A 14,693-nucleotide genomic window follows, 5' to 3' on the forward strand; every position below is an offset into this window, starting at 1 on the left:
AATGCCTGATATTCCTCAATAACCATTCTTAGGCCAATTATTAGTGAGACATAGTTGTTCTTAAGAGATTTCAGCATGGGACAAAGATAGCTTCATGATAAGTATAATAAAGAGTCTCAGGAATAAAAGATATAAAACAAAGGCACAAGTGAATTCTCTTCTGGTAACATCAAAAGTGATTTAGATTTACTCTGATAAGGGGGAGAAGAAAACAATATTAACAATTATTGCAAAGCTGCAATACAATTGACTGATATTTCATAGGGTGTTTGTCTAACAACCTAATTATAAAGTGAGTTTTTCCACATGAACATTTAGATTACCAACTTAATAACTTATTTTTTTAAATTTTTATTTAAATTCCAGTTAATATACAGAGTAATATTAGTTTCAAGTGTACAATATAGAGATTCAGCACTTTCATACAATACCTGGTGCTCATTACAAACTTAATAACTTATAAAAATGTGGTGTCTAAATAAGTAAAGCAGTCCTCATGGAAGTGCTTCCTTTTTTATTTTAATTTTTTTTTTAATGTTTATTTTTAAGACAGAGATAGAACGTGAGTGGGGGAGGGGCAGAGGGAGAGGGAGACACAGAATCTGAAGCAGGCTCCAGGCTCTGAGCTGTCAGCACAGAGCCTGACATGGGGCTCAAACTCACAAACCATGAGATCATGACCTGAGCCAAAGTATGATGCTTAACTGAGCCACCCAGGCACCCCTCTGCCTTTTTTAAATTAAATTATTTCATAAGATCCATCTGCTAATGAGAGCAGCTTTTGGTTTAAAGAGAAATATATAGGGGCATCTGGGTGGCTCAGGTGGTTAAGCCTCCAACTCTTGATCTCAGTTCAGCTCTTGATTTCAGTATCCTGAGTTCAAGCCCTGCACTGGGCTCTGTGCTGGGGTGAAGCCTACTTAAAAAAAAAGAGAGAGAAATACATATTAGAAATAGCAGTAGAGGCTCCTAGTAGAAATATTTTATTACCATAGTTCTTAATATTTATGAGTAAAGGTATTTATATGGTGGTAAGGTAACCATATTGAAGAAAACCTTGAAATTTCAAATAAAATATTGAAGAAAAAACTAATAACACTTGATAAGATAGAAACTGGCTAATAACTTTATATAAAACTACATTGGTTTCCTGAGGTGATTATTGGATTATCTGAGTTTATGTTTGTTGGACTATCAGTATATCTCATTCTTTTTTTTTTTTTATTTAAAAATTTTTTTTTTTTTAATGTTTATTTATTTTGGGGACAGAGAGAGACACAGCATGAATGGGGGAGGGGCAGAGAGAGAGGGAGACACAGAATCGGAAGCAGGCTCCAGGCTCCGAGCCATCAGCCCAGAGCCTGACGCAGGGCTCGAACTCACGGACCGCGAGATCGTGACCTGGCTGAAGTCGGACGCTTAACCGACTGCGCCACCCAGGCGCCCCTTAAAATTTAATTTATTTTTAAATTTACATCCAGGTTAGCATCTAGTGCAACTTGATTTCAGGAGTAGATTCCTTAATGCCCCTTACCCATTTAGCCCATCCCCCCCCCACAACCCCTCCAGTAACCCTCTGTTTGTTCTCCATATTTAAGAGTCTCTTATGTTTTGTCCCCCTCCCTGTTTTTGTATTATTTTGCTTCGCTTCCCTTATGTTCATCTGTTTTGTATCTTAAAGTCCTCATATGAGTGATGTTATATATTTGTCTTTCTCTAATTTTGCTTAGCATAACACCCTGTTCTTCCATCCACGTAGTTGCAAATGGCAATATTTCATTCCTTTTGATTGCTGAGTGATATTCCATTGTATATATTTACCACATTTTCTTTATCCATTCATCCATCAATGGACATTTGGGTTCTTTGCATACTTTGGCTATTGTTGATAGCGCTGCTATAAACACTGGGGGTGCATGTGTCCCTTCGAAGCAGCATACCTGTATCCCTTGGATAAATCCCTAGTAGTGCAATTGCTGGGTTGTAGGGTAGTTGTATTTTTAGTTTTTTGAGGAACCTCCATACAGTTTTCCAGAGTGGCTGCACCAGCTTGCATTCCCACCAACAATGCAAAAGAGATCCTCTTTGTCCGCATCCTCGCCAACATCTGTTGTTGGCTGAGTTGTTAATGTTAACCATTCTGACAGGTGTGAGGTGGTATCTCATTGTGGTTTTGATTTGTATTTCCCTGATGATGAGTGATGTTGACCATGTTTTCATGTGTCTGTTAGCCATTTCGATGTCTTCTTTAGAGAAGTATCTATTCATGTCTTTTGCACATTTCTTTATTGGATTATTTGTTTTTTTTGGGTGTTAAGTTTTATAAGTTCTTTATAGATTTTGGATACTAGCCCTTTATCTGATATGTCATTGGCAAATAACCTTCTACCATTCCATCAGTTGCCTTTTAGTTTTGCTTATTGTTTCCTCCACTGTGCAGAAGGTTTTTATTTTGATAAGGTCTCAATTATTATGCTCTTGTTAAAGATGGCTAGAGTTTTCTTTCAGCAGAGAGGATACCAAAGAGTATACTTATTTTAGATAGGGTGAATACGATGAACTTGAGTAAAAGTTCAGAACTAAAAATATTTATGAAGAAGAAAAGTGAGAAAATAAGCTTGATGAATGCTAAGTTTATATTGTAGAGTCAATTCCATTGATGACTTTTGGGTATCTCTCAATTGCTAACCATTGTGCTGAAGAATAAAGTAAGAAAATTGGGATGGAGTCATGTTAGGTAGGGTGGCATATGGCAGTAAAAGTTTAGAAGTAAGCATAGATAATGCAGTATGATGAACCACTGTGATTGCTTGTTAAGTGAAGTAAAAATATATTTAAAGTAAAAGTGTCAAGTGGAATCTTCCTTTATTCATAGAACAGATTAATTGCCATATGCCTTTTATTGATGATATAATAAAACTGCATATTATTAATTTAAATCATTGGCATTTGTAAGAACTTTAAAAAAAACTTATAAACTTTTGACCTAGTCATTCTATTTCTGGAATCTATACTAACAAAGTAATCCTGAATATGTAAAATATCTTGCATGAGAATAGAAATAAAATTATATAAAACACAAAAATTTGGAAAGGATCTAAATATTCAAGATTATTAAATGGTTGAGTAAATCCTAGTAAATCTCTTTAATGAACTCTCATTAAAATTTTTGTTAATGTGGATGGAACTGGAAGGTATTATGCTGAGTGAAATAAGTCAGTCAGAGAAAGACAGATATCATGTTTTCACTTATATGTGGATCATGAGAAACTTAACAGACGACCATGGGGGAAGGGAAGGCTGTAAAAATAGTTACAAACAGAGAGAGAGGGAGGAAAACTACAAGAGATCTTAAATACAGAGAACGAACTGAGGGTTGATGCTGGGGAGGTCGGGAAGATGGGAAAATGGGTGATGGGCATTGAGGAGGGCATTTGTTGGGATGAACACTGGGTTTTGTATGTAAGTGATGAACCATGGGAATCTACCCCAAAAACCAAGAGCACGCTTTACACACTGTATATTAGCCAATTTGACAATATTATACTAAACACACACACACACACACACACACACACACACACACACACAAACAGCCTGTATATAAAATTAAACATGAAAAAAATGCCTGGCTAATAAAAGCAGAGTACTGTTTCTGGCAGAAGCATTATTTTCCATTGTAAATACTATGGTTATTAACTCCTTGTGTGATTGTTGGCATCTTTTCATTTTTTTGGAGGATATTTTCAATAATTTTGTTTCTGTCTGACTACCCTTACATGACTTTGTAATGCTATTTGGGGGAAATTATGGGAGCTGAGAGGCTCTAATAGAGAATATAAAAAGCATAATCTCAGAGTGGTTTAACAATGTTGTCATTGGTATTTTCAAAATGCTGTTTCTGGTGTGTTTTAGCTACATACACAAATTGTGACATTCTCTGAGAAATGTATTATATTTTATAATGTTATAAGCAAAGAGTCACTGACTTGGATTCTATTACAAATATATTGACATTATATTATAAAAAAGATTTTGTTAATGTGTATGAAATAACATGGAAAAATTTTGAGTTCAGTGAGAAAAAGCAATATATAAAATATGGACATCTAAGATAGTATAAAAATGTACATAGAAAAGAACTAGAAGGAAACATATGCACAATGATGGATATTTGGGTGTGGATTACCAGGTGATTCTTTTTTCTTTTGTCTTCTAAAGTTTCTTTAAAAAATAATAGGTATATGAAATGCATAAAATTTCTCTTATTTGGAACTGTAATTGGTAGGTAAACATTGGTTTACTGTTAATCATTTAGCTGTATCTTAATCATCTTTTAATATTTCAGCATAAAACTTCTTCTTACAAAAGAAAAAAATTATTTTTGTCTGGTGTTAGAATATTTATATTTTGTTGTCTGGATTTCAATTAATTTTGCTTTCTGTCTCCCACTCCCATAATTTTAGATTTAATTCAAGACTGGTCTAGTGATAGTGCTCCAGACATTTTTTCATTTGTGCCATATACATGGAATTTTAAAATCATGTTTCATCAATTTGAAATGATTTGGGCTGCTAATCAACACAATTGGATTGATTGTTCCACTAAACAACAAGAAAATGGTAAGAACATGAAAATTAAGTTAAGTATTCTGTTCATTAAGACAAATGCCAAAAAAGGAAATTGATGTTGAATTTATAGTTTTTTTTTTTTTTTTTCAACGTTTATTTATTTTTGGGACAGAGAGAGACAGAGCATGAACGGGGGAGGGGCAGAGAGAGAGGGAGACACAGAACCAGAAACAGGCTCCAGGCTCCGAGCCATCAGCCCAGAGCCCGACGCGGGGCTCGAACTCACGGACCGCGAGATCGTGACCTGGCTGAAGTCGGACGCTTAACCGACTGCGCCACCCAGGCGCCCCTTGAATTTATAGTTTTAATGGAAACTAGAATTGATCTTTTTTCCATTGTCTTATAATACTTTCAGGGAACTATTTCAGAGTTTGTATTAGACTGAGCATATTGTCTTTAATTTTTTTAGGTATGTATTTAAGGCAATTTTGATTTCAAGTTTTATTGAAGTTAATTTTTTTTTCTCTTTTTGTTAGTGTATCTGGCAGCCTGTGGGGAAACATTAAACATTGATTTCTCTTTGCCTTTTACGGACTTTGTTCCAGCTACGTGTAACACCAAGTTCTCTTTAAGAGTACGTATAATTGCATACATTCCTTATTCCACAGGTTTATTAGTAAGTTTGATTTCCCAAAGCTTACCTTTACTTTTCCCTGCCTATCCCGTTGCCATCCTCTAGTATTTTAGCTTTCCACCATTGTTTATGAGCTTCATTGTCACAGAAATGCTGCTGTTTCATTTTTGCAGTCAACTGTGATGTTCTGTCATTCTCTTAAGTTTCCCAACTTCCCCTGAGGAGTTGGGCAATAAAAAGAAAATTCCAAGTTGATTATTTTCTTACAGTTCATTTCTAACCCTTGTGGCTAACCTACATGTTCTTTTGAAAACCCCCTCTAATGTTTACAGTGTATGAACTAGATTTTACACTTCCCTGTATTCCGTTACTAATTGTAAACATGAATTCAGGGAATAGCCACAAATACCTTTTTTCCTTTTATATGAAAGGCAGCTCTAATGTTAAAAATTCTGTGGAACACCTAATTTTAGCATATGGGCAATCAGAAGTTGTTGTTGTATTGATGGAGGTGTGGTGGTAAAAAAAATAGCAACAATAATAACCTGCTTCAAATTCTGTGTCTCCCTCTCTCTCTTTGTCCCTCCCCCACTCATACTCTGTCTCTCTCTAAATTAAACTAAATAAATATTTTAAAAAAATTAAAAACAAAAAAGGAAATCAGGCATCATGGCACCCTGATGTTTATTGCAACATTATTACAATAACCAAATTATGGAAAGAGCCTACATGTCCATTGATTAATGGATAAAGAAGTTGTGGTATATATGTACAGTGGAATATTACTCAACTATAAAAATGAGTGAAATCTTGCCATTTGCAATGACATGGATGGAGCTAGAGTGTATTAATGCTAAGCAAAGTAAGTCAGAGGAAGACAAATACCATATGATTTCACTCATGTAGAATGTAAGAAACAAAACATATGAACAGAGGGGGAAAAAAGGAGAGGCAAACCATAAAACAGACTCTTAACAATAAAGAAGGGAGGGTTGCTGGAGGGGAGGTGGGCAGGAGAATGGGCCAAATTAGTGATGGGAATTAAGGATGGTACTTCTGATGAGCACTAGGTATTATTACCTGTAAGTGATGAATCACTAAATTATACTCCTGAAACTAATATTACACTATATGTTAACTAACTGGAGTTAAATTTTTTTTTTTAATGTTTATTTATTTTTGAGACAGAGACAGAGCCTGGGGAGACAGAGAGACAGAGAGACAGACAGACAGGGGAGGGTCAGAGAGAGAGGGAGACACAGAATCTGAAACAGGCTCCAGGCTCTGAGCTGTCAGCACAGAGCCCGACCCAGGGCTTGAACTTACAGACCACAAGATCATGACCTGAGCTGAAGTCAGACGTTCAACTGACTGAGCCACCCAGGCACCCCAACTAACTGGAGTTTAAATAAAAACTTGAATAAAATAAAATAAAATAAAATAAAATTCTTTAATAATAAAAGCTGAAAAAAAAGAAAGAGAGGGAGAGGGAGAGGGAGAGAGAGAGAAAGAAAAGAAAAGAAAAAAGAAAAGAAAAGAAAAGAAAAGAAAAGAAGTCAAGCATGTCAGGCTGACTGCTTGAACAAGATTAGGGCACCGACCTATAAGGAAAAAAGTGAAGCCAAATGAAGATCCTTTGGGGTATCAATTCAGAATTCTTCTCCTTTAAAAAAAAAATGTTTATTTATTTATTTTGAGACATAGGAGAGCACAAATTGGGGAGGGGCAGAGAGGAAATCACAAGCAGGTTCTATACTTAACAATCGTAAGATCATGACCTATGTTGAAATCAAGAGTCTGGCACTCAGCCAACTGAGCCACCCAGGCACCCCTTCAATTCAGAATTCTTAAAAGCCAATTGATGAACCAAGACTTAACTAGAATCAAGAGACAATCGTATTTTAAAAATTAATAAAATGCAGAACATATACCACCTGAATTTAGCTGGTTTTTAAAATTTTTTTTTTTTACTGAATTACATGTGAAATACCCATGGATACCATCAAAAGATCATCTTTTTTACTATTTTGTGGAAACCATACTATTTATTTCCTTGATTTTCTTAACTTACCAGAATTTAGTTGTAGTCCATATAAAATCTTAACTCTGTTATTTAATTGACCGTTCATTGTAAAATCTGCCTTTTGTATTTCTTTTGTATTCTGAAGATTGTTATAGATAGGTTTGGCTATAATTAGAAATTTAACATCTTTGTGTACCTGTTGTATTACTTTGGCTTATAATAAATTCTTTTTTAGGGAGAAGATGTTGATCTTCATTTATTTCTACCAGATTGCCACCCTAGTAAATACTCATTATTTATGCTGGTGAAGAATTGCCACCCAAACAAAATGACTCATGATACCGGTATTCCTGCTGAGTGTCAAAGTGGGCAGAAAACTGTTAAACCAAAATGGCGGAACATTACACAAGAAAAGTGAGTATTTTGTGTTTGTATGTGGAGAAATTATTCTTCTGATTCTTTCAAAGAATAATGATAAAAGTTGATTATCTGTAACTAGCGTTTGGATACAATTAAAGGAATAAGTGCCTGACTAGAACTTAATTTTTTGTTCTTCACAGAGCTGGTTGGGTTGAATGCTGGACTGTCCCAAGTGTCATGCTCACAATTGATTATACATGGCATCCAATTTATCCGCAAAAAGCAGATGAGCAGCTAAAGCAATCGTGTAAGTGTTTTTGTATAATTTGTACTTTGAAACATCTGGTTTTATGATTGATAACTATTAAAGGTATAAGAAATTGTTTTTGATTTTGGAAATGCATCTGTTCTTTTGTCATAATTGTATACATTTAAAAATCTGTTAAGTAATTGTGGCATAATTATAACTAACTTTCATTGAGCATTTACTGTGTATCAAATGCAGTAAAACCTTGGTTTGTGAGCGTAATTCATGCTTGTAATCCAAAGCACTTGTATATCAAAGAAATACAAGAAATAATGGAAACTTAGATGATTCGTTTCACAACCCAAAAATATTCATATAAAAATGATTGCAGTATTGTAATTTTGTAATACAAACTATTAACGAAAATACAAAATTTAAAGAGAAATAATTTGGCTGGTGTGAGGGAGACAAGAGAGAGGAGGGTTATTGTGTAGGATGACTTTCACTATCAGTAACAGAATCACTATTATTGGCTTAATGGAATATTTTTCTGAAAAGGGTCATTGTATACACTTGCATGGATGTTGACTATAGCACAGTATTAATAAACTCTTGTCATATATCGTATTTAATGCAACTGGCAATAGGGCAGCAGAGGAAAGGGTTCATATCTGCAGGCAGCTTGATCTAGAATGGTGCAAAGCATTCCCAAGCTTACTCTTGAATGGAAAAGCAAAGGACTGTCCATAGGTGCTTTGAAGTGATAAAAAATACACTAGTGCCAGTTGTGGGTACCTTCCAACTTGCTGAAAAATCACTGATTGCTGCCAAACATCGTGGCCTGAGACCAAGCACCAAGCATCCGAGCATGGGAGATGATCACTCACAATCCTGCAGAGAGGGAGAGAGAGAGAAGAACCATTGACTCAGTTGTGATCATGTGACATTTGGCATCACATGCTACTCATATTGTAAGACATCGTTCATTTATCAAGTTAAAATTTATTAGAAATGTTTGCTCATCTTGCAGAATACTGGCAGAGCAAGTTATTTGCAATCCAAGGTTTTACTGTACTAGATAAGCTATTTCCTGGTTTACATTATCTCATTTAATCCTTATAACAACTCTGTGAGATAAATGTTATTATTCTCATCGTAGAGTTGAACAAATAATGCTTAGAGAAAGTAAATAATTTTTCAAGTTCTACCAACTAGAAACAGAAGAGCTGTAATATCAAATAAGGTGCATGTGAGTATATACATAAACCACTTGGTTTCATGAAATGTTATTTTTTTTTGAAATGTTAGTTTTTTTTTAAATGTACTTTCACAATTATATCATTTCATAATTATTCCAAACTGGAATTAGAATCAAGTGATTTTTAATTTGTATTTTTCCAGTGAGTTAAGAGTTAAAGAATAGTTTTCATAATTGTTCTTATGTTTGGAGCTTGATAATGTCACACTGTATTTGAATTAAAAAAAAAAATTAAGTTTATTTATTGTGAGAGAGTGGGGGAGGAGCAAAGAGAAAGAGGGAGAGACAGAATCCCAAGCAGGCTCTGCACAGCGCAGAGCCTGTTGCAGGGCCTGAACCCATGAAACCGTGAGATCATGACCTGAGCCGAAACCAAGAGTCAGACACTTAACTGACTGAGCCACCCAGGTGCCCTGATAATGTCATGCTGTATTTGAATAGCTGTTTATGTGAAAACAACTTAGTACTTTAGTGCCCAAGTATAGTTAAAGCCTAATTGTGACCTGAATTTATATTGTAGGGACTCAAGAATGTTAATAGCAAATTTTCATTGATTCTGTGCCATCTGGTTATGTATTTCTACACATATTTCTGTGCAGTCTTCTATTGTGTATTCTTATTAGTCTTGCAGGTCTGTTTTCATTAGATATTATAGGTACTATATCAAAGATTGTTCATGAAAAATTGCAAAATAGAATCTCTTAGTGAATAGTTCCTTAAAGAACTTCTAAGAACTTCCCCTCCCCAAGGCATTCTTCTCTTTTTTCTTAATTTTTTCCAGTGTCAGAAATGGAAGAAACAATGCTATCTGTATTAAGGCCATCCCAGAAAACATCAGACAGAGTTGTTTCTTCTCCTTCTACTTCGTCACGCCCACCTATTGATCCCTCAGAACTTCCACCTGATAAACTTCATGTGGAAATGGAACTTTCTCCAGATTCTCAAATAACTCTATATGGACCATTATTAAATGCCTTCTTATGTATAAAGGTATGATTTTCAAAAGAAGTCACACATTTTTAAACATAGGTAAAACGGTTAATATCTAATTAAAATTGAGACCATTTGAAATAGCCAGTTAGATGGTTTAAAGTTGTTGAGGATATGTCATATATGTTGATTAGACTTGTGGTGTTAGACTCAATTACAAATTCATTTATTAAAAATGGTGTACTTCTCAGTTGAGTTTTTGTTTTGTTTTTTTAGCATTGACTATATTCTAGGAATTGTACTAGTTGCAGGAGATAGAGATGATACAGCATTTTTTCTCAAGGAGGTAAGCTAGAGGATATAATAGGATAGACATATATAGGGACAAATTTTTAACATGTTGTAATATAAGAGCAAAAGAAGTACAAGAGAACCTTGTTATCTGAAAATAATAAAATCAGTGAATTAATTAAAAACAAACAACTTTATTTCATGCTAAACAATAAGCAAAGATATGTTTGGAGCACTTTCTTAACATTGAAGCAAATGTATGAAAATAAGTTTTTTTTCAGAGTATGACAAATTTAGGTTCTAAAGAAGTATGCCTTCTTTGAATAAAGACTGAATCAAATGTCAGTTCATTTTGGTATAATTTTTCCCTTGAAGTTGTATGATTGCATAGTATGATAGCTCTTAAAGGTTGATCAAGCATGATCAAGGTCGATCAAGTAGAGAGGCTGTATTAAGATAAATATGTGAGCACTTTGTCAGTTTTCTACACATCACTCTTCTTTTGATATTCAAATCATGTTTTACAAAAGTCCCCAGCAAGTCATCAATAACTCTTACTGATTTACTCATTTTGATAGGTAACTGCTCTAAGCCTTCTAGATCCGTACTTTAGCACTGATAGCTTTACCTGTGATTTGAGCGGTTGTCCAGCATCACGTTTAGCAACTTCATAAAATTCTGCGTTTTTCCAGGATTTTGCCAATTCACTTTGCTTTAGATTTTCATTATACTGTTCAATGTTCTACCACATCTGATAATCAAAGTGAGACTAACTGTCCAAACATTATCAATCATGAGCGTTAGAGTTACTTGTGGGATAGATTTTTGTGTGAGTCTAAATTTATCATTGTTTACTTATTTGCTTCCTTGTGTAATTTCATAACTGGAGGTTTGGATATTGGATGCTTAGGTAACAGGCAATCCGATAAGTACAGTGACAGGAGTAATTCTGGAAAGGGTCTAGGATGATCAGGGTTATCAGGAAAACAATCAATGTTTGTTAATAAAGGCTCTCTGGAAGAAGTACTTACTAGCTGAACAGATTTTGTAGGTATCTAAAATTTTTATATTTGATATAATGTCTTATATTTACTAAAAACTACCCTAAAGCATCAGATGATATAACTTAAGATAAAAGATGCAAGGGACAACGTGTTTAATATTTGTGGAATCTAAGGTGTCTGGTTTTAGGAGAGATTCCTGAAGGAGTGATTCTTCAGATTCAAAGGGGAGAAATACCACCCCCCACCCCACACACACATTTTTTTTTTACCTTGTGACCATTGTTTGACCTAAAATATTCTTCACATATTTCTCCCAATATCTTATTTTCTTGGATTGCAGGTGAATAACTATGAAGGATTTAAAATGCATTTTTCATGTTAAAGTTTCCTTGAAGAGGCTGAACTATATTTTAATTTAAATGTAAGCAATGATTTAGTAAGTGAAGATGGTTATATTGTTATAATACGAGTTTTATACCAGCAAAGAGATATTGACACTGTTTTTTGCATTACTCTATGTATATGAGCCTCAATTTTTTTCTTCTAAAAATTCCATAGTAATATATATTCATCAAAAATAAGAGTACTGTAACAAAGAAAAATAAAGAGAAAGGAGTATATGCCTTCTTTGGACTTCTTTACAAATTCTATTCCATAAACGTAACCTCTGTTGATAGTTTGTTTTGATGCAGTCCTTTTCATACATTAAGATATAACAACTGTCTAGTATTGTCAAAAGTTTGTTGTACTAAACTTTGTGTTAGTATTTACATTCATCAAATTAACTCAGAACTTGTATGAAATGTCTACTAAAACATATTAAAATTTTTAAGGTTTTGAAATATTAAAAAATATGTATATCTAAAATATGATAAACAAAAGGTTTTTTAAGCCAGTGAACTCTATGAACTCTTTATTAGGAATACAAGTAACTCCTTAAGTCTTTTTTTTTTTTTTACTTCTTTCTTTTTTTCCCTTCCTCCTATATAGCTTAGGTGTCATGCTGGTATGGAGATATTATCTGATCTTAAATATCTCTCTTTAAATTACTTTTTAAAAATTTGTTTTAATATATAACTTATGTTCTACTTAGTGTCAGTGTTAGAATGTATGTATCTATAAATAAAAGAAAACAAAGAGAATGTGAAAATTCATGTAACAGATTGTATTTTCCTTAGTTACTAGATTTAAACATCAAGAAATTTTAAAGGATAGGTTAGGAAAAAAATGAATCATTTTATATTTGTTTGACTGTAAAACTGATTTCCAAAATCCATAAAAGAAACTAGGCTTACTATTATTATTACTAGGAACTCTGAGGAGAATATATACTAACATGCATTAAAATCAATGAGAATATTTTATGGAAATGTCTACATGTTCTGAATTGACTTCTCTTTTTACATTTTTTCTTAATGGAAGAATGGAAATCTGAATCTGAATACTGATAGCATGTCAGTGGTAGTCAGTAGTAACTGTGGATTAAGGGTGGGTATAGTATGTATGTTTTTCTTACTGAAAAAAAAGTTTTAGTGGTCTTAAACAGAAGCCTGGCTATCAAATTTCCATGAAAAAAATTTGAATACTGGAAACTGAGTACCTGTAGATTTTTTTTTCTCCCCTGCATCTCTGAATTTATTAGCCGTCTTCTTTTAACTATTGTGATAATTCTTCTTTTTCTTCTTTTTTGAGAAATGAGTATCATTACATAAATATGAATGTTTAGGCTGGGGAAAAAATGGTAGTGTCCTGTTACTTGCAATAGTTACTTGACACTAATAATAAACTATCTCTAGGAAAATAAGATTTCATAGGACTCTTAAGTAGTTTGAAAATATAGCTTATTTTATCATTTTTAAATTCATTCATGCCACAAACTTGGCAAAGTAATATATTTTCCCAGTTAGGTAAGTCATTGTTTTGTTTTGTTTTTTTCCTAGTGTTGTTTTAAAGATAGTTTTAAAGATAGTTCAGTTTTGCATCCCACTTACCATAACATCAAAATGGAATTTTTATTTGTCTTTGTAAATATTTGTGTACATTTATTAATCTTAAAATACTATAAAAGTTTGCCATAATATATTACTACTTATACTTCAGTCAGCCTTTTAGTAATTTTTTTTTTAGTGAATCCTTAAGAAATTAACCCTTACAGATGGAGTTCATATACTAAAAACAAAACAAAACAAAAACCTAAAATGAAAACAAATAAAACTTCAATCACACACTCAACATTAAACATTTAACACAAGGCTAATGTTTTAAAGGAGTTATAATTTTATCACTATCTTTAATTTTTAAAAATTTAAAAAAAAATTACTTATTTTGAGAGAGAGAGAAAGAGAGAGGGAGAGAACGAATGTGGGAGGGACGGAGAGAGGGAAAGAGAGGAAATCCCAAGCAGCCTCTGCACTGTCAGCGTGGAGCCCTATGCAGGGCTCAAACCCATGAACCATGAGATCCATAAATCATGAAGATCATGAGATCATGACCTGAGCCAAAATCAAGAGTCAGATGCTCAACAGACTGAGCCACCCAAGTGCCCCTTAACAGTAATTTTGTCAATAATATTCAATAGGTTCAGACATGATAACTCATAAAAGACTCCTAGAGTGTTTTAACTCATAAAAGACTCCTAGAGTGTTTTAACTCTAAAAACAGTCATTGGCATATTTAATAAAAATTAGCAAATGTCCTCTACCATGTTAGGGATTTCAGTATTCCCTAAAGAATTTGCTATGAGTTTTTCTGTTTTAGATAATTAAATGGAGATTGGTTTGTTAGCAAATTAAACATTAGGCCCAAGAGAATATTTTTCTTTTAATTTTAATAATCTATAGTAATTTTCTTTTTTTAAGGTTAAAAATTACAAGAGACTGTAAGAGACTACTAGGGAATCTTTTAAAAATAAGATATATAGAGTAGGATTATTAAAAATTGGCTAAAATGAGCATAACTTATTTCTGTTGATTTGTTGGTAACTCTTAGTATGTTGAAAGCTAATAAACGTGAACAACTGTACACTGACTCCATTGATAAGTTGTGTGGAGGAAGGGTGGAATAGAAGTGATTGGGTCTAGTGGCCATTTATAGTTAAATTCACTGAAGAAACCATTCTTTCCATCTGTCTCTGGAATGTATACCTGTTGCAAACCTACTGAACCCATCTCCAGGACTGGAATGGAACGTATATTTTGAAAAGGCTTCTCAAATGATCTAAGGGAAGACTGTGGCTCTGAATACCTCTAGATCTTTAATGTTGATTGAAATCAATTAGGGGCACCTGGGTGACTCAGTCGGTTAAGCATCTGACTTGGGCTCAGGTCATGATCTCACAGTTCATGAATTCAAGCCCCATGTCAGGCTCTGGACTAA

General features: G+C 33.7%; 1 protein-coding gene across 5 annotated transcripts in view; it reads left to right on the top strand.

Annotated features, from left to right (window-relative positions):
* The window catches only part of BLTP1 (bridge-like lipid transfer protein family member 1), a 211,637-nt gene that overhangs the window by 55,071 nt on the left and 141,873 nt on the right, over nt 1–14,693 (top strand). For all 5 annotated transcript variants that reach the window (XM_047091912.1, XM_047091908.1, XM_047091911.1 and 2 more), the window contains exons 16-20: nt 4,467–4,622; nt 5,108–5,205; nt 7,464–7,642; nt 7,789–7,895; nt 9,875–10,083. In XM_047091912.1, coding sequence (XP_046947868.1) covers nt 4,467–4,622; nt 5,108–5,205; nt 7,464–7,642; nt 7,789–7,895; nt 9,875–10,083 — 749 coding nt within the window. The remainder of the gene's footprint in view (nt 1–4,466; nt 4,623–5,107; nt 5,206–7,463; nt 7,643–7,788; nt 7,896–9,874; nt 10,084–14,693) is intronic.

This window comes from Lynx rufus, unplaced genomic scaffold (genome assembly GCF_022079265.1).
Source record: "Lynx rufus isolate CCGP_SWC_20201006 ecotype Redwood Valley unplaced genomic scaffold, mLynRuf1.p SCAF_3, whole genome shotgun sequence".
In the NCBI taxonomy this organism is placed as follows: domain Eukaryota; kingdom Metazoa; phylum Chordata; class Mammalia; order Carnivora; family Felidae; genus Lynx; species Lynx rufus.